General features: G+C 39.6%; 1 protein-coding gene and 1 long non-coding RNA gene across 3 annotated transcripts in view; one reads left to right on the forward strand and one right to left on the reverse strand.

The window, feature by feature from the left end:
- Nucleotides 1–9,912: 9,912 nt before the first annotated feature.
- LOC110015033 (uncharacterized) lies at nucleotides 9,913–10,992 on the forward strand. Its single transcript, XR_013655794.1, has 4 exons — nucleotides 9,913–10,024; nucleotides 10,317–10,376; nucleotides 10,691–10,772; nucleotides 10,854–10,992. It is a non-coding gene; the product is annotated as an uncharacterized LOC110015033 (long non-coding RNA).
- Nucleotides 10,993–18,984: 7,992 nt separating this feature from the next.
- The window catches only part of oca2 (oculocutaneous albinism II), a 60,512-nt gene continuing 58,359 nt past the window's right edge, over nucleotides 18,985–21,137 (reverse strand). For both annotated transcript variants that reach the window (NM_001104792.1, XM_078945399.1), the window contains 1 exon segment: nucleotides 18,985–19,748. In NM_001104792.1, the coding sequence (NP_001098262.1) occupies nucleotides 19,661–19,748 (88 nt within the window). In that variant the 3' untranslated portion in view covers nucleotides 18,985–19,660.

Genomic DNA, 21,137 nt, shown 5'->3' on the forward strand with positions numbered 1-21,137 from the left:
ATTTATGAAGGTTGCAAACATTAAATTAAATGCAAACATTAGGTCAATTTTGGCATCCCACTGATGCTGAGCTGTGTTGTTCTGGATTAAACAAGACACAGTTTACAGTAAATTAGACACAAGAAGAGATCTCACCAAATTTTCAATGTGGCATACTGTAAATCATATCATCATTACCTGTGGAGCATTGGAGAAAGTTTACATGTAAATCAGTTAGACCAACTCGGATGCAATCTCCATGATGGGAGTGGAGCTTATTTTGCAGTTTCCTTATTATATTTGCCAAGGACTGGCAATGAGGCACAGAACCAAGAGCTCCTAACACACAAAAACAGAATCTGCAATAGTCATTTATTCATTCACCTGTTGAAATGACCCACTGATTAAATTTGATGACTTCCATTTGCTCTTTGCTGCACAACCTCACATTTTGGCCTCTATATTTAACAACTGACTCGTGTTTTCAGGCAACAGAGAGAGATTACAAAACCCTGGAGACAGAATTATTGTTTAATTGTGACATTTAAGGACCATAATTTAATATCCATGTGTTCAGAAACAACGTTAGAAACTGACGAATAGCCTAAACAAAACCCTTCCAACTGAGATGAACATCAAAAAGACATATTTACCTCTGAAAAATAACAGCAGCGTGGTGAAAACAGCACCACTCCTTTGCCTTGGAAGTCTGATATATTTTTCCAGCTTTTCTTTATCCACCATATACTGTACATGGCAAATGTCTTATAAATGTGCCTGGTCTTTTCTGGTCTAATGATGCTTTCCGCAAATGAAAATCTGCACATTCTGTATGTAGTTGTTATATTTGCAGATGTGTGTTGACATGAGCTGTTTTGGAAGAATTAAAAATGGATTACATGTATAGAAAATGGAATGACAAATGGCAAGAGGTTGGTGCTAAAGTCGCACTGAGGCATCATGCAGTTGAACTAAATAGTCACTGATTGGAGTTTGGAGGAACTTGTTTCTTGTCATGGCGTCATGACAATATCCCTACTGGTTAATAGATCAACAAACCAAAGCATAAATCTTCATTTCCTCTACATTGTACCACTAATATTAATATTCAGCACAAGAACTTCTGAAAGTCTGGTGGTTGCTTAGTTTGGTCTACTTTCAATTTCTTGCTAATGGAAATTCTTCAAAATGCACTAGACCTTTGCTCATATTCTGATGGAAATGGCCCCTAAAAGGTTCCTGCTGTGCCTGCAGACAAAGAAGAATTGTAAAAATTCAAATGGATTCAGTGACATGTCTGTGAAGACTACTTATTGCATCTTCTTATCCAATTTTGCATTTGTCAGTTCTCCTGATTCTTTTGTATCTTTATAGCATGTGACATGTTTTTTTTTCTCCTTTTGGGCCAGAATGTGAATGCAAGTCTAGCCTGTGAGCACGGACAATGTTTGTCGCACAATGCTCTGGATTTATTGACCTGATTGGTCTAAATTATGCTCCCTTTGTTGACATTTGATCCAGGATGCAATAAAGTTTTTGGAGTATTGCTTTTCCTGTCACTGATTTTTGCACATGAGGATTTAAATTATTGTAAAAGAACACAACAATCTGTTTTGCTTTAGAATAAACTGTATTTTTCCACACACTTTATCATGCGTTAGAAATGGCAGAGGTAACTTTATATGTTGTATTCTCTTTGTATTAAATATGAATGGTACGTGATGTGACCATTGACTGTATATCAGAACTGGACGGAGTGAGTGTAGCGTTATTCATAGGAAATGGTTTACTTCCGGCTCCAACCAAATGAAGTCAATTCAATCGCCATTTTTATGCGATCTGGCCGTCGCCATGTTGGAACTAGAAATTGTCAGTTAGGAGCGATTGGTCTGAGTCGTTCTGAATCAATGTTTCTATGGCAACCACTCTCACCAATCAGGAGTGATATTGTTGGATGCCCACTCCCCTACCACTTGAGACAATCAACTGTTTCGAACATTCAACGTGAGACCACCTGGTTTTTTTTTAGGCTTTAAGGTAACTTTCACTACAGAACCTAATTTGACATAAATTAGGATTATCAACAACATGATTATTCTGATAAATACAGTGGTGGACAAAATTGTTGGTACCCCTCAGTTAAAGAAGGAAAGTCCACAATGTTCACTGAAATGACTTGAAACTTTCAAAAGTAACAATAAATTTAAATTTATTGAAAATGAAATAATCAAAATCAGCCATTACTTTTGAGTTGTTGATTAACAGAATTATTTAAAAAAAAACTAATGAAATAGGGCTGGACAAAAATGATGGTACCCATAACTTAATATTTTGTTGCACAACCTTTTGAGACAATCGCTGCAATGAAATGGTTTTTGCATTTGTCAATGAGCCTTCTGCACCTGTCCACAGGTATTCTGGCCCACTCCTCATGAGCAAACTGCTCCAGTTGTCTCAGGTTTGATGGGTGTCTTCTCCAAACGGCATGTTTCAGCTCCTTCCACAGATGTTCAATGGGATTCAGATCTGGGCTCATAGAAGGCCACTCCAGAATAGTCCAACACTTTTCTCTTAGCCATTCTTGGGGGGTTTTGGCTGTGTGTTTTGGATCATTGTCCTGTTGGAAAACCCATGACCTGCGACTGAGAGCAAGCTTTCTGACACTAGGCAGCACATTTCTATCCAGAATGCCTTGATGATCTGGAGATTTCATTTTACCTTGCACAACTTCAAGACACCCTGTGCCAGATGGAGCAAAGCAGCCCCAAAACAGAACTGAGCCTCCACCATGTTTCACAGTAGGGACAGTGTTCTTTTGGTTGTATGCTTCATTTTTGAATCACAAACATAGAGCTGATGTGCCTTACCAAAAAGCTCCCGTTTTGTCTCATCTATCCAAAAGACATTTTCCCAGAAGCTTTGTGGCTTGTCAACATGCATTTTTGCAAATTCCAGTCTGGCTTTTTTATGATTTCCTTTCAACAGTGGTGTCCTCCTTGGTCGTCTCCCATGAGGTCCACTCTGGCTCAAACAACCACGAATGGTGTGATCTGACACTGATGTACCTTGATCTAGGAGTTCATCTTTAATGTCTTTGAAGGTTGTTCTAGGCTCTTTGGATACAGTTCCAACTATCCGTCTCCTCAATTTGTCATCAATTTTCCTCTTCCGGCCACGTCCAGGGAGGTTGGCTACTGTCCCGTGGGTCTTAACCTTCTGAATAATATGTGCCACTGTCGTCACAGGAACTTCAAGCTGCTTAGAGATGGTTTTATAGCCTTTACCTTTACGATGTTTGTCTATAATTTTGTTTATAATGTCCTGGGACAGTTCTCTCCTTTGCTTTCTGTTGTCCATGTTCAGTGTGGTTCACACCTTTTCACCAAACAGCAACGTGACTATTTGTCTCCCTTTAAATAAGCAGACTGACTGATTATGGGTTTGAAAACCGCTGTGATGTCGATTAAAGGACATACCTGAGTTCATCATGACCCCCCTGGGGAATTAGTTCTCAGTCATTAATAACATTTCAAGTCATTTCAGTGAGCATTGTGGACTTTCTTTCTTTAACTGAGGGGTACCAACAATTCCACCACTGTATACTGACTGAGTAATAGCTGTTTATTTCTGGATAGAAGTCTATGGGATTTTTACTTTTTGGAACCATGGGGTACTTCCTGTTTGGAACGCCAGAGGGAAGGAGTCACTTAATCCGGTTCTCATGTCTAGTCAATGGATGTAATAAGGGACTTTTCCTAGCTTTTTTTATTGGAAATCTTTCTATATGTCTTAAGAAAGATAGTTTTCAATTTGTTGATTGCCAATGAACTGAAAATTCAGCACAAGTAAAAAGGAAAATCTATTTTATTTTTGAAAGATAGGGAATTTCCTATTATCCCATCTGTGACTTGAACCTTGCAGCAACTACGACATTCACTGTCTGCATGTTTGTTCGGTTTAAATGATGTGCAGATTTTGAAAAATATTTTTTATGGAGAAAACATACAAAAATAACAAAAAAATGGATCCCTTCAAGTTAAAAACATGCTGTGAATGGAATAATTTACATTTGTACACTCAAAATTACGTGCACCACCAGTGTTAGTCAATTATTGCAGTGCTTTTCCTCTGGGTAAAAGGTTAAACTTCTTCACCTATTTCTCAGCTCATACCTCAGACTTAAGTAAGCAATTTCCAATCTATGCTTCTGTTGCCTCTGTGAGAAAATCCAAAGTTTTACTGCAGTATACAACTATCCAAACTCAGTGGTATCTGCACTGTGGTTGCCTGGTTGCTTTTATCGTTTGATTACATTTAGTTGTTTCACTAAGATCTTTAAGCTTTGATGCACTCACACAATCAGCTTTCCATTAAAAAAAAAAAAACCTAAAGCCTATAACTCCAAAAGAGAAGATCTTGCTTTTTTGGACTTAATTGGAAGAAGTTACGTCATTGACTGTCTTCTTTGCTGCTCCCTTTAGGGGTTGTCACAGCATATCATTTATCTCACCCTCTGCTAAACATGTTTCTCCCTCACACCATCCACCCTCATGTCCTCCTTCACCACATCGTACTTCTTCTAGGGCTCTTTCCTGGTTTCTCCAACCTCTTAATCCTTTTGCCAACATCATCACTCCTCCTCCTCCAAACCATCTTAGTCTCCTTCCCTACATTATTCTCCAAAACATCTACCCTGATCTGTTTCTCTGATGGATTTATTCCTGATTCTATCCATCCTCATCACTCCCAAAGAAAAACCTCAACATCTTCATCTCTGATACCTCCAGGTCTGCCTCCTGTCTCTGCATCAGAGTCTCTAAACCAACAACATGGCTTCCCTCTCAACAGTCATCTGTTACCTTTTCCTTCCTTTTCTAATGAGACATTTTTAGTCACACATCACACCTTACTCGACCTGTTCCAACCTGCTTGTACACACAACCTGCTCTTCACCTCTTTAGCACTGGACTGGTGACCATATGGTCTTAAACTTCTCTATCTTTTTCACCCCTGTTCCCTGTAACTTCACCATTCCACTTGATTTCCTATCATTCACACACAGATACTCTGTCTTGCCGTGGGTTACTTTCATGGCCGGCCTTCCCTATACGCGAAATACGCAGCCGCGTAGGGCCCCCGCCACCACCAGGGCCCAGAAGTGGCGAAAAAAATAAAAATAAAAAAGAGCCAAATCTGGCAACCCATTTCATAGCGCGTCCGTACCAACGTGCGCTCTGAATGTTGTGCAAAAGAAAGTTGGCTGCACTTTAATGATCGCCCCCTTCAACACACCTGAACCAATCTGGCAACCCAAATGATGACGTTACGCCACTCTTAGCAACGATTGGTCAACATAATTTCATCTGAGCCTGGCACAGTGTACATTTACGAGCGCATTTTGTTTCAATAAAGTCTGGAAAAAGAAAAAAAAACGAGCGCATTTTGTCACGTTGATCAACGCGACAACAAGAGTATGGAAGCAATTCTGTAGCATTAATAAAAAGCAAAGTCAAAACCAAAAATGCTTTTTCATTTTCAAAATGAAGCTGCATTTTTTGACTCAAAAATAAAATGAAAAAGCAATCCACCAAAATGCTTTTTCTTTTCCTTCCTCAACACAGCTTATTCTGTCACTTAATTAAAATTAAAATTAAAATGGTATTTGACATTTCATTTTCAAGACGTTCCATGGTAAATGTGTAGCATAATTCATTTAGAAATGTTTAATTTGACATTTAAAATGGATTAATAGAAATGCTTTTTAATTTTCAAAATGAAGCTGCATTTTTTGACTCAAAATTAAAAAGAAAAAGCAATACTTCAAAATGCTTTATCATTTCCTTCCTCAACACTGCTTATTCTGTCACTTAATTAAAATGATAAAAAAAAAATGGTATTTGACATTTCATTTTAAAAAAGGTCCATGGTAAATGTGTAGCAAAATTCATTTAGAAATGTCTAATTTGACAATTAAAATGGATTAACAGAAATGCTTTTTAATTTTCAAAATGTAGCTGCATCAAATGACTCAAAATTCACATGGAAAAGCAATATTTCAAAATGCTTTTTCATTTTATACTTAAAACCGCTTATTCTGTGTCATAATTAAAACGAAAATGCAAAGAGGGGATTGCATTTGCATTTTAACATCCACCCTGCAAAACTTGGAGCAATATTCATTTAGAAAAAGCATTAGCAGAGGGGAGGCGGGGCGATGACGTCACTGCTTTCTCCGTGTGTCCGGCAGCTGTCGCTGAGAGACCTGGTATGTCTGTGTTCGCATTAAGATCACCTAAAACCGGGTCCTGTTCACAAACCGCTGGACCTGGACTGCTCAAACCTGGATTCCTGGATCTTAATGCGAAAAATGCAGCAGAATGTTCCTTAGCTCCCTCGTGAATCAGAAGCTGTGAATCGCAACCAAACTTCTTCAGCGTCGTCTGACCGCACGGATTTAAAAACATATGATCGAGTAGAGCAGGCCCTTAATAATAATATTGACAGTTATAAAAGCACATTATGAAGATAGTCTCCTGCAGCTTCGCGCTGAGTGAGTGTTTTTGGTCCAAGCAGCAACGTTTAGTACGGTGAAATCTGCTATCTGTTGATGGAGCTCCAGATGTCATCAAACAGCAAATTCAGCGCGAAGCTGCAAATAAATGTGTAAATATGTGGAAATTACATCAGTCTTTATTTTGTTCTGGACACTACTGGAAACACAAATTCATTTGATGGTTTCTCAGATCGCAGCAGCATTTCCGCCTTCAGCGATCATCGGAGCTTCGCGCTCCGCTATGCGAAGGCAGCTGGCGGTCCCAGTGGCGGTTCTACACTAACTTACTCCCTGGGCGAGTAACCCCACCAGCGCCCCCCCCCCCCCCCCCCCCGCACACATACAAAATTTGACAACATCCTGTTGTGTTCCCTATCTTCTATTTAGCCATTTTACTCAAAAAATGCATGGATTTTCTAGACTCATATTACAGGGGGGTCAAACTCAGTCACACAGGGGCCTAAGTTAAAAACACGCTTAAGGTTTTGCCTGAAGAAGATAAACATTTACTGAACACACTAAAGCTAAACTTTTAAACCTTTTAAACTGAACTTTTTGAACATAAATATGAATAAAAACAGGAACATTAATCCAGAATAACTCAAGTTAAACCTTAAATAACTTGTAATATTTTGTTCTCCATAGAAATATATTCTGTCAAAATTATACAAATATGAACATGCTGCAGAACAAAACAAAGAAAGCCTGGAAATATTAATAAGAAATTACATATCAAATAATTCCATTTTTATGCTCTTTCATCCTTCTTTAGAGCATTTTTTTAGAGCTGGACTCCTGCTTCATTTTTAGCAATAATTTCTTAATGTGTGACGTCCTGTGTGTGTCTTTGTGAAACATATCAGAGGGATTAGATCTAAAAAATAAAACTTATTGTGATTAATATGTTTAGGTCTTATAAAACATTAAAGACTAAATCTTAGAAATCATCAGTGGGATTACTCCAAAAATATTTGGCATTTCCCTAAATTTGTGCAACACCAACAGTAGAAATCCTCCAAAAAACCTCAATCCATATAAAATGGTCTGCGCTCACCCCCCCCCCCCTTCCCCTTCCCCTTCCCTCTCACACGCGGCTCCGTCTCTATGACGGGAGGCGCAGCTGCGGCCCAGAGTTGATTGTCAGATAGAAAAAGACTCCCCTCACACCTGTTAGTGTGATTCAGCCAGCCACCGGCGAGTTGCGCTCCCCTCTCGAGTTTTTTTTACTTATGTTCCAAAGACTACCGCAAAGAGGTGTGGCCGCAAGCGTCTTGCAGCAGAGGGCGGTGGTCACGTGCGCATCGGGTCTGCTGTGTCGGAGCAAAGAATTGTGGGAAATAATCCCCATTGCCTGCTTTTGTCGAAATTGGGTTGAGCACGGATGTTTGTTCTGCCTAAATCCTTTTCATGTGCCTGTTTTACGTTGTTTCACTCTAAATTATTCTTTTTTTTTTTTTTTTTTTTTTGCACCATAAGTGTGAAGAGGAAACAGGAGGAAGACATTATTAAGAGTCTGATGTGTCAAATTAAAAGTATTAAGTGTCGGCTGCTGAAGTAATTTCAAATTAAATCTTCAAGCTACCTCTTTGAATATTGTATGTAGCACATTACTCGTCGGACACGGCCAATGCCGCCCCCTATGAAGTGCCGCCCTGGGCGACCGCCCACATCGCCCATATCAAAAACCGCCACTGGGCGGTCCGCAGAAAAAATCTTGTCCGCGGTGCGTCAGGAGGAGGACCGCAGAAGGCGGACATGCTGCTATGTAGTCCTGAGAAGCTGTGGAAACTCAACAGAAGTTCACAACCAACTCAAAGCCGTCTTCTCTGCCGCTAACACAGTCTGCTCCTGGTGCGTGTGTGTGTGTGTCAGCGGCCGGACACACGGAGAAAGCAGTGACGTCATCGCCCCGCCTCCCCTCTGCTAATGCTTTTTCTAAATGAATATTGCTCCAAGTTTTGCAGGGTGGATTTGAAATTGCAAATGCAATCCCCTCTTTGCATTTTCGTTTTAATTATGACACAAAATAAGCGGTTTTAAGTATAAAATGAAAAGGCATGTTGAAATATTGTTTTTTCATTTGAATTTTGAGGCATTTGATGCAGCTACATTTTGAAAATTAAAAAGCATTTCTGTTAATCCATTTTAATTGTCAAATAAGACATTTCTAAATGAATTTTGCTACACATTTACCATGGACCTTTTTGAAAATGAAATGTCAAATACCATTTTCTTTATCATTTTAATTAAGTGACAGAATAAGCAGTGTTGAGGAAGGAAATGATAAAGCATTTTGAAGTATTGCTTTTTCTTTTTAATTTTGAGTCAAAAAATGCAGCTTCATTTTGAAAATTAAAAAGCATTTCTATTAATCCATTTTAAATGTCAAATTAAACATTTCTAAATGAATTATGCTACACATTTACCATGGAACGTTTTGAAAATGAAATGTCAAATACCATTTTAATTTTAATTAAGTGACAGAATAAGCTGTGTTGAGGAAGGAAATGGAAAAGCATTTTGGTGGATTGCTTTTTCATTTTCTTTTTTAGTCAAAAAATGCAGCTTCATTTTGAAAATGAAAAAGCATTTCTGGTTTTGACTTTGCTTTTTATTAATGCTACAAAATCGCTTCCATACAAGAGAACTTTATGCCAAAGAGACTTTATCCATCAGGAGCTGAAAAAAGATGAAGAATTTAAACATCAGTCACAAGGTAAGTATGGAGGATGTTGGGGCCCAAGTGGGGCTGTATTGTATTCTTCTCCTGCCTTTCTGTGCAGCTGTGCGATTTAGGTAAAATACTAATCAATCCGAGGTTAAGATTGCACAAAACTATCCCGTTTGTCGTAATTTCCAATGGAAAACTAAAAAACAATTTTGATACCCAAGTTTCCAAGATGAGGTCAGACAGGACCTTCCAAAACGGCAGAGAGCAGAGAAAAGTAAATAATGACAACGGTGGCTGATAAATAAATGTTTTAACTCACGTTATCGTATTGTTTCATTATTTTTGCTAACAAATTTTTAGTGCAATCTGCATTTCCGGTTTATGTCAGTAAAAACTGCTGTTTATCTGTTATAGACAGTCAGGTAGTCTGACTTTTACAACAATGAGTGTGTCTTAAAATATTGCATTAGCATGAAATATGGAGAATCAAAACTGCCAAATACAAACAGGAAATAGATTTTCTCATTTATAAATGACGAACAAAATAAATGTACTAATTTTAAAATTATGAACATACAAAATAATAATAAAGAAGTGTATAAATGTGTCTATTTCCATTTCTACTCAAGTTAGTGTTCACATTTATTATTTATAAATGGGTACATTTATTTCTTAATTGTATTTTGCAGTTTTGGTTTTATGAGGATGTTTTGCACAGTTTCTTCCCAACCAAAAGTTTCTTCTGCTCTCAAAAAGTATTGGAGGTGGTGCAGCGTCCACATCCCAAGATGTTCCTGACATCACTGAAGATGTCATCTCAGGTAACTTTAATAGCATGTAAAGTATTTTAAAAAACAGTGTCTGCATAACCCCTTTTTACATAAACAGCAGCTGTAGAGAATGAAGTCCCAAATTGTTCATATTTAAATAAACAAATATGACCTCATGCAAATATACAATCAAACAATCAACCTCTCATAAATATATAAAAAGATCATGAAATTGTGAAAAACCTGCACACAGATTTTAAATGAGCCAGTAAACTATTATTAGTATTCTTATTTTATTAGCTTTGTCATTGATTATTGAATAATAATAATGCTTGTTTTTTAGCTGCAGAAGAAACTCCTGTGACCACATCTGTTGAAAGGGAAAACGTTGATGCTGCTGCTGGTAAGTTTGGTCCAGCTGAACGGCCAACCACTCTCTGATCCAGGAAGAATGGATTTGGTGCAAAGAGGTCCTTTTCAGACAGATAAAGACTCTGACTTTCCAAATTCCCCATCATTGAGCTGTTGTGTTCTTTATTTTGTATTGTTTTATCGTTATTTGATTTTCTATTAAGTTGCTGTTTTTAATAAGTTGGAGTTTTGTGAATGTCATTTGTTGAGTGCCTAATGTTACATTAAAAAATATATATCTGACATGGTGCCTCTGTCAATTACCTACCTCCTCCCCCTGTCCTGATCTGCTCTGGACTCGACCAGCTGGTTCCACCTCATCTTCATCCCCGCCTACTTAAGGAGATCCAGGACCTGTTTTCAACGCCAGTCCGTTGTTCCTTCCACGGTGCTTATGTCTGGCCAGCTCATGTTTTATGCCTTGTCTAGTTCCAGCCTGGCTAACTGTTCCTCTCTGCTCCACTCTCAGGAAATTTCCTCATCACGAGTGAACCACGGGTCGCAATCCTCCGCTCTCGCTCCCCTTCTTGGATTCAGCCGAAGCCACGCACTCAGGGCCGTCCTGCCACAAACCTCCAGTCAGCCGCCACGCCACATCAAGAATCCTGCAATATACTCACCCTCTGAGAATTAAACTCACTTAAATCGCCTTACGTCTCCTAGTGTCCTTCCGGGTTCCAGCGTTTGGGTCTGTCAGAAATCCCGCGAGATCATGACAATATCTATATACATTTTTCATTCATATTTTTTTCTTTTCACCTTTAATTTTTTTTGGCACCACTAAATGTGCATCCAACATGCAAGCAATAAACTGTATTCAATTCTTCAGCAACAACAATAATACATTCACAAAATGTAGTAATAGAGAGATCTCATTTATATTACAATAACAGTTGCATTTTGTTGGTGCTACTGATCAGTTAGAGGGCCCACAAATTAAATTTGCCTCTGCTGTCAATCAAACAGACCTCCGCATCACCACGACGCTCCGCCACCCCTTTACACTTTGTGCCGTCAGCCAGACCACACCACACAGTGTGGTCCAGCCTGGAAGTTCTCATCAAAACGTCTGAACTTCCTGTGATCAGTGATGATATGTGAAGTTGCTCCACAGTCGACCATCTAATTTCTGCTCCCTCGCTCACTCGGAAAGCAAACTCCTTCTCCTGGTCTATCGTCTCGCTGCAGGCTTTGTGTGCGTCGTCTCGTCCTCTGCGCTGTCTGCGTCTGCAGGTGCTGTCTGCGTCTGCAGGTGCTGTCCCGGTGCGTGCTGCTTTTGCACAAGCTGCACCACAGTTTGCGCTGGCAGGTTCTGGCCAGGTGTCCCTACAGGCCGCATCTGAAGCATACAAAGTCCTTTGTCGCCTTCTCTGCTCCTCGCTCACCTGGGCTGGCAGGTCTCCCTCTGGTGCACGCGGGCATTCATCACGTTGTCACCTGCTGCGGTCGCACACATCTTTTCAGTGTCCTCACAGCTCCGTAGCTTTGTTTTAAACTTTGCAAATGACATGGTCTCATCCTGTTGTGTCACATGGATTGCAAATGGTTGGAATGACTCAGGTAGCCCCTTCAGGACCATGGCAACCAGCAGACCATCGCTCAGGCGTTTCTCAAGGCCGTGATGGCTGTCTCAGCGCCGATTATATATTCTGTCACGCTTTCATAGGCCGGCTTTTTCAGTGAAGTCAGTTCAGTATAAAGACTGATGATACGAGGCTTTCCTTTATTTTGGTAGGTGTCTCTCAGGATCTGTAGCACCTTGCGGCCATCATCTGCTGCCTCACGCATCACCAGGGACAGTCTCTTGTCATCCAGAAACTGGATCAGTTCAGCACATGCCTTTGCATTTTTAGCTGGATCCTCATCGTCATCATCAGGGTCAGGCGCATTCAGAATGGCGTCTTTCAATCCTTGTAGTCGAAGGTGACCCAAGAACTTGGTTTCCCATAGGTCATAGTTCTCATCTCCGTCGAACAGAAGCCGGGACCAGCGGCTTGTATCAGCTGTTCGTCTGCTCATGGTGTCGACTTCCTCACAAAAGTGGAAAACACACTTTATAGTATCAGGCGTCTCCTGGGCCCATAACCTGTTAGCAGGTTGGTAACGGTGCGGTGCTGCTGTAACTGGGTGGACTTTTCTGCTCTGCGTTGTGTTCCAGTGAATAAAAGGCCGCGCTTGGATGCTGAGTCAATCTCTTTTAATCTTTGTTAACAGAAAACAAAAATTCACAATGCTGTCCAGAGTTTCTTCTGTGTTTTTCCCCCTCGGCCAGAGCTCACAGCAGTCTCAGTGCGCATTTTCATAAGCACCTTCCCCCCACAGCATGTAGAGTAACACAAAAAGAACATGATAAAATGAGAAAACTGCACCGTACCTGGTTAACAGAAAAAAAAATGTAATTAAATAGAGAGCGCCATACTTTAGTAAAACGGAGTCGGAGATTTTAATGACGACGTATGAAGATTATACTCCCATCAAAAAAGTAATATGGCTGCATCATCAGCAAAAGAAAGAGTTCCTGCTTGGAGAAAAAGAACAAAGTAAACACACAAGTTTCTATCACACGCTTCACTAAAGCCTCCATCCACCCGTGATCCACTTTCAGGATGTGAACCAACGCTCTTTTAAGGAAAAAAACAAAACACTTACGGTGAAGCGGCAGCAACTGGTGATGTGAGGTCGTCAACTGTCAATCAAACTTCAGCTTCAAGGTTCCACTGATGGAGATGAAAGGAGACAGTAGAGCAAGAAGGTGCTGGTTCAAATCCCAGAAAGCACCAGATGGAGGAAAAATGGTGATCGACGAAGTGCTGACTGATGTACAGAATAGTGCGATGGAACTGACTTGATCTCCAAAGCAGAGAAGCGCTGGTTCAATTCCCCGTCTCAGTTTTGTTGTTTTCGGTTTTTGCCGCTCCTTGACAGTCATCAGCTCAAAGGAACAAAGCAACACAGTTCTGCTGTAGACAGATTAGCACAGTGGGAGTGTTTCTGTCCTTGAAGCAGGAGAGTGCAGGTTCAAGTCCCAGTCAGGCACATTGAGGTGTTCAGTTGCCTCACAATTCAAGCTGCGGCTAGGAGGAGTCAGGACGCGAGGAAAAGGGGGCTCTATCTTTGCCCCCCCATGCCTGAGGAAGGAGGACCAGGAGAAGAGGATCCCAGAAGAAGATGTGCATTTAGATAGATCCATGCAGAATGCAGCTTGGATGTGTGGAGGGTCTGTGTACCATAGATGCAATACAGGTAGAGCAACACCTGGAGGTGGTGGGCAGGTGAGGGATGGTGGTGTAAGTAAAACTTTTATTTATAGACTATTAATATAATTAGCAACAATTTAGGTTTTATATTTCTACAAATAGTTAATAATATGAGCACTTTTAGAGTTATGAAAGACAAGAGTTATGAAAGTATAGTATCAGTAATGAAGGTACTAGTATGATCTAGTTGCAGTTTCTATGTAGTAGAAAAATCTACACCCCCTGTTCATAGTTAGTCTAGCCCTCCTGTTGGTTCTAGTCTTATAGGTACCTGTCTCACTACCAGTTAGCTGTAGCTCTAATATCAACCTTCATCACCTATCTTATAGCACAGAAGTCATTGATCTCCTACCAGACTAAAGATGAAGCCACCCCCCCTCTCAGCATCCCTGACTCTTCCTCACCCCAAGCATGAATTGTGATGCAACTAGCCAGGACTTGAACCTGCACTCTCCTGCTTCAAGGACAGAGACACTCCCACTGTGCTAATCTGTCTACAGCAGAACTGTGTTGCTTTGTTCTTTTGAGCTGAACACGCTCCACATGTTTTAAAAATCAACAATCAAGTTTAAAGACACAGACTATGACATCTACTTCCTAAGGACCCTTATCCTAACTGGGAATTGAACCAGCACGATCTCACTGGAAGCACAGAGACACTGCCACCACACTACTCTATCTGCATCAGAGCAGGGAGGTTCTGGTCCATGAAGGATCTTCACACAGAGTCAGCTTTTATAGCAACGGTTTGTTAACGAGTCGGGAATTGAACCAGTCACTCTTACTGCACTATTTAAAGCACCACACAGGTCCAAAAAAATGTTCTTTTTCAGTTTTTAAACTAATTTGAATTTATTAACTTACTGGTACATCCTTTTATCCGTTTGTAACGTCACACTTAAAATAAAACAAAGTCAAAGAGATTTCATCATTACACAGAACATTCTTCTAATGCTTTATTTCTGCTTTAGCTATAAAAAATGCCCTTATAAACTTACTTAGTAAAAATTTCAAAACATTTAAGGCACGACAAAATGTTGAAAGCTTTTATCAATTTAGTGTCTATCCATCTTCAGAACCAACTGAATCCTTTTCAGGGCCACATAGTTGCTGGAGCCTATCAGCTGCTTTTGGGCAAAGGCAGGATACGCCACGAAAAAAAAAACCTCCCTTTTATGTTTTTGCTGATATGTTGATGCTAAATGTGGGTAATTTTGGAGCCAAAGAATGCACATTTATTTTTTATGCATATTTATAGGCATTAAGGGATGAATGCATTGAAATACAAGCATGGATATACATGGAATGCATTGATGAATTGCACTTATTTATTTACCTTCTGTCATGGTATATTTGGGATGCACGAGCAGCATTCCAAGGAAACGGATATCCAATGTGTTTTGGAAACGTTCTGAGGGTATGCACGGATTTCAGGCAGCAACGCCAGTTTTAAATGTCAAAATGTAAATTTTTTTCGCTATTCTACTCACAAATTTCATAATGAAACACTCCAAAACAGTTTTTGGAGGTTAACCGTATATATTTCATACTGAAAGCAGTTTAAAAAACATTTTAGTATCCAGTTGTTCTCAAATAAAACACTTAAATTTTACTTCAGTTCAAAGTTTGTTTTTTTACTTGCTGGTATTTGCATTAAATGACATTCCAAACAACTCCTTTTTTTCAAATTGTATTTGAGATGTATGTACATAATATGCAAAGTTTGCTGAACAATAAGTAAAAAGAAAAACAATATCCACCTTTCTTCTTTTATCTCTCTCTGCCCACAAACACATCTTTCTCCTCTCCATCTTTGAGCAACTGTTGTCCAATTTCAGCCTCCCGTAGGTCAAAAGCACCGGAGGCGGTTGTTGTTAAGCCCGGGCCACGGCCACAGTCCGGTATGAAAAAGGTCTGTTTGTGAATCACATGACTGATTTGGCTTTAGTTACCCAGACTTGGGACCAGCACATAAATGCACTAGATGATGCCCCCTTGTGGTTGTACTCAGTTAGAAATTGAACTGGGCTTTCCAATGTCATTATCACAGAAACAGTATTGATTTTTTTTGAGTTCATCACATATTTAAACTGAAATAAAGTTCCAAATAACTGAAAAAATGTTCCCCAGTCATATTTGCTGTTGATCATTCACCGAACTGGATTGCACACATTGCAGCATTAACTTTTCAGCCATTGGGAAAGCACTGAGAGTAAACACAGGGACAGATTCAGGCTGCGATTTGATCCCAGGCCAGTGTTTGCATGAGTGCCGCTCCAGGCTAGAGCAGCACGCTGCTCTGGGCACACTGTCATTTGTGCTGAGGATGATCAGGACTTATGCAGATTGGGGGTGTTGATGGGACTCAGCCGCTGACAGGCAGGACATTTATCACGGTGTCTGTTAGCTAACAGGGAAAGTGCTGAAAAGTAAACTGTATGTTTTTGGGACTTGAGGCATTTTGTTTCCTAAACTGATGGAATCATAACAGCATTAATGCTTTGCTGATAATCTAAAAGTAAATGTTGAACTGACAATAAGTCATGATAGGTTTCCAAGGAGGAAAGATGTATTTTTCTGGGGTTTGCAATTTGTTTATCTTCTGAAATCCTGTTTAAAATCCAATAAAACATGTTTCTGAAAAACAAAGTTCTCGTGATCCGTCTACCTCTGTAAGGTTTTCCTGTTGTTTTTCATTCTACATGTTTCCATTTAAATTCCATAATTGTATGGCACAATTGGATTTAAAGTATTTTTCCTCTGTAAAACTCCTTAAATCAACCATAAAATAAAAAGGAATCAGAAAATTAACTGAACAATGCAGATTGAGATCGAGAAAGGTGTACCACTGAGACAGACACAGGAGCTTAGGCCTGCTCATTCCTGCTCCTCGAGATCCACCACCCTGCCTGTTTCCCAGCTCCCCCTGCACTGCTTGCTGCTGATTACCTGGACCAGGTGTGTTCATTCAATCAGAATGTTGAGACATCTGATTGAGCTAATCAGCAGCTAACAGGGCATGGAGAGACTGGAAAACAGTCAGGGTGGTAGATCTTGGGGACTGGGAATGAGCAGCCCTGCTGCGTCTCCGTCAGATCTTTTCTTCTGGCTTAATTCTTAGACGGACTTAACAGAACTCCAACAGTTAGAAAAGAAGTTTAGGGGTGAAGATTTCACAAGGGAGAAAAAATCTAAATGGACTAGGACAACATCCAATCATGAAAACAAACAGTCCTGCTAAGAAAAAAAATAAAATCAAGTAATGGTAAGGAGAAAAGAAATGTCAAAACCAAGTTTTAACTTTTCATTTATTCATTCAATTATTTTCTATGTATAGCGTTTTTGTGTCTTGACTATGCAAGAGACGATAGCAAGATATTGGACATGGGACTTGAATGTGAATCCTGTCCAAGAACTCATTGAAATTTTTTTTTAAAACAAATACTGCTTCTCTAATAAAATCAAAAAGCTGGATCAATTTTATATCACTTTTAACCTTCATGAAACACCAAAATAGATGATTTGCTTCTTTATATCCATGCTTTGGACAAGCAGAATATAAAAAAAAAAACATTTTATTTTCAAGTTTTACTATGTGAAATGTAAACTTTTCTTTTAACAACAGTCAGTGGTACTTAGACACCACACAAAGTGCTGAAGTTTCCCATTTTTTCTAATCCAAATGCTTGTATTTCATGTTTAAGGTATTAGAGAATCACGGAAAGTTCTTTCTCAGCAACTATAGACATTATCCCAGATCAGCTTGTTTTTTATTTGTTTTTTGTTTGGTTGTTTATAGCACAAATTATGTGTATTGTTACATTGCAGACATATTTTCACCAAACTGGAAAAATAGAAAGGTTTGCTTCTCCTCTTTGAACCCAAACTCTTAATTAAAAAACAACCTAACTTACCTGACATCATCTCTTCAATGTTAATTCAAGAATGTGACTTTTTCAAGCATATAGTTCCCCTCCTCACCCCCCCACACACACACATCAAATTTGAATGAGAAAGTGAATGCAGATTTTATGTCTATTCTAAGCATGGAGGGCCAGAAATAGAATGGGTTACCGTAATTGGAGGCCAGGAACACTGCTTACATGAATAATTTAAAGCTGGTCAATTTTCTGTTGCCTTTTGTGAATCCCCCATATAAACTCGCTTCCTCCCACTCCTTTTCAAGCAATTAACTAAACTGTTTTTGACTAACTGTATGTATAAGGTTTATGATTCAGAATAATATAATTAGCACCATTAACATGTGCATGTGGGCGTATATTTATAGATATGTCTCTATTTTATTTTGGATTTTCCAATCAGGTAATGATTAATCGTCTTAAATTTGGCATATGTTCGTATAGATGTATACCTTACTCACTTTTCATCTTTTGTATCTTTTTGTGTTTTGATTACTTGAAATGAATAAATTCAAATTCCAATGGTGTAAAAAGGATTTTTTTTATGCACACTTTGGAAATTCTGAATCAGTGTTGCTGCTTTTACAGGCAGTCTGCTAAAAACAATGGAGAAAAAAAAACAAGAGACTGCCAAAAAAAAAACATTTGTATTAAAGTCATTTTTCTGGCATGGTTGTTGCTGATGTTTTTATTTGAATCTGATTTGATGTCAGTAAACGTCAAGAGTCTCACAAATGTAAGACAAAGAAGCTTGACAGTTGTCTTGAACAGGCCTAGAGAATCCATTGTACAGCTGAAGATGCTTAAGTCTTCTGTCAATCAAAAGATCAGGTCTCCATTTTTGTTCAACATGACATCAAATATACCAGGACAGAAGAACTGAAATTAAACTTGTGCAACAAGCCAAGTGGTTACTTTGTGAACTGACCTGGCTTGTTTTTTTGTATTGTTTTTTTGTAACCCTTGTGCTTTCCTAGCCACTTTAACATTGGGAGTTGGGTCATCTAGACCCACTAGACAGTGCTCTGAACCTTTTTTCTTCAATGATTTGTGATCTTCACTGGTGTCCATGGATTACATGAATCCTCTCCACCTTTATCCACCTTTGTCATGGTAGGGAAAACACGTCAATGTAAGGGTGGGGTCATAGGACAGCACAAGGTTTAAACTCTTCATCAAACAGGAAATATAAGTGGAACCGGTTGGACAACATGTCCGAAACGATTTCTGTAAAAACAGAATTTAGGTAACAAACATAAAAAAGTTCCTTACACAAGCCACCTGACAAAAGTGGAGCATCTTTGTTTTTATTTACAGAACAAAAACATTCATAATCAAAACCAAAATGAGTAGAAATTGTGGTTTTGTCCAATATAGACTGTTTTAAGCAACTGAATTGAAATAATGAGGCAAATTCACAGAGTACAATAAAGTCCAGCGACATGACAGTCTTTATTGTTCATGAAAGTGACTGAATGTTACATTCAGCAGGGGGTAGAGTTAATACAGAAAACAGATTTAAATTTGTAATGTCAAACAGCTGTTCATCTCATTTACAGCTGTTTTCATGATGAATGACTCCTTCTGTACTTAGCATGACTAACTAGAGTAAGTCAGTTTATGAGTCAAGTTTAATTTATGCTTATTTTTAACCGGGGATCTAATTAAGAAATACAGACATTAGTTGTTTTAAAAAATCCCTTTCTGTTGGTCTTTTTTTAATATTAAAGGGATTCTAAATGTGTGAAGATAAAGAAAAGATAATCTGCTTTTCGTATGAACAGATCCTCTAAGTCTGAATAAGAATGGGGTCAGAGATTATCGCTGTAATCACTGACTGTAGCACCATGAACACCAGTGTGGAATTAGTCATTTTTGTCAAGACTCCTTTGCATCTGGTCCCTGATGGTCCACACTTCACTGGGAGCGCCGCTCCATGCTTATAAAAATGTAGTTACAGTGCCTCATGCTGTAATCTGATCAGTTTCTCAGGTTACACAGCATGTTACAGTGAGCTGAGGCTGTTGCATTGGCCACGTGCACGCTCACGCACCCATACACACACACACACACACTTTGGCTCTGAGCAGCAGCTGGGTTCACATGTTCCAGCCAAGGCCGACGTGAGTGGCCAGCAGGTAGCACATGGCGATCATACATGTCATTATCATCATGGGGAACCCCAACCTGTAAAGTCAAGATAAAGAGAAAATCATTTTTTTTCAGTTTTAAGGCAAATGGGGGAAAAAAAGTCTAGACTTGAACATGAAAGACTTTAGAATCCAGATTTTTGTCTTAACAGGTCAACGGCACAGGTGGAGGAGCACCATCTCATAAAATAATCTGTTCCTCTGATAGATTCATTCCTGATTCTATCCATCCTTATTACTCCCAGAGGACCTCAACATCACCATCTCTGCTACCCCCAGCTCTGCCTCCTGTCTCTAAACCAACAACATGTCTGCTCTCTCCACAGTTTTCTGCACCTTTTCTTTTATTCTAAATAGCATTCTTTAGTCACACATTACACCTGAAACCTTCATCCATTTGTTCCAACCTGTTTGCGCATACCTCTTTACCTCATTCACACTCTCCTTAGCTCTGGACTGTTAACTGTACTTTGAGTCTAATAAGCCCAACCAATTGCGACTCCTCAACCTTCTTCACCTCTTTGTTCCACTTCAGGGTCTCTTATTTACACCCAAAGGTCTACTGCAGCTGACCTTCATTCCTCTTTTTTCCAGAGAAAACCTCCACATCTGCACATGTTCTTCCACCTACTCTCTGCTCTTACTACACATCACTATGTCATCTGCAAACATCGTGGCCCACAGAGATTACTGTCTAACCTCATCAGTAAGTCTGTCCATCACCACAGCAAACGAATTCTAAGCTGATCCTTGGTACAGCCCCACCTCCACCTTGAACTCCCCCTACAGCACATCTTGCCGCTGTCTTCCAGCTCTCATACATGTCCTGAACAACTCCAACAACCTCCTTAACTCCAGACTTCCTCATCCAAACCACAGCTCCTCTTTCTGTATTCTGTCATAGACTTTCTTGAGATCTACAAAGACACAATGCAGCTCCTCTGTTCTTCTCCAGAAGCGTCCCCAAAGAAAATATAGCATCTGTGCTTCTCTTCCTAAGCATGAAATCATGATTTTGCTTAAAAATGCTTACTTCTGACCTTATCCTACCTTCTACCCCAGCCAACAAGGCCAAGTGGGCCCCATATGGTTTAAAAGTGGGCAGAAATGTACTGACCTGTATCTGGGATGAGCTGGTTTGCTGCGCTAGCCTCCACTTAAGCCAATGTGGGCAAACGCAAGGCTGGCCACCACAGAAACTGTGGATAAACCCATTCGAGCCCCACATTTTCTGCCCACTTTTAACCCTTGTGCTATCCTAGCCACTTTAACGTTGGGAGTTGGGTCATCTAGACCCACTAGACAGTGCGCTGAACCTTTTTTCTTTAATGATTTGTGATCTTCACTGGTGTCCATGGATTACATGATTTTTCCACCTTTATCCACCTTTGTCATGGTAGGAAAAATACGTCAATGTAAGGGTGGG

The sequence above is a fragment of the Oryzias latipes genome, chromosome 4, assembly GCF_053564925.1.
Source record: "Oryzias latipes strain Hd-rR chromosome 4, Olatipes_Hd-rR_3.1".
NCBI classification, from domain to species: Eukaryota; Metazoa; Chordata; class Actinopteri; order Beloniformes; family Adrianichthyidae; genus Oryzias; species Oryzias latipes.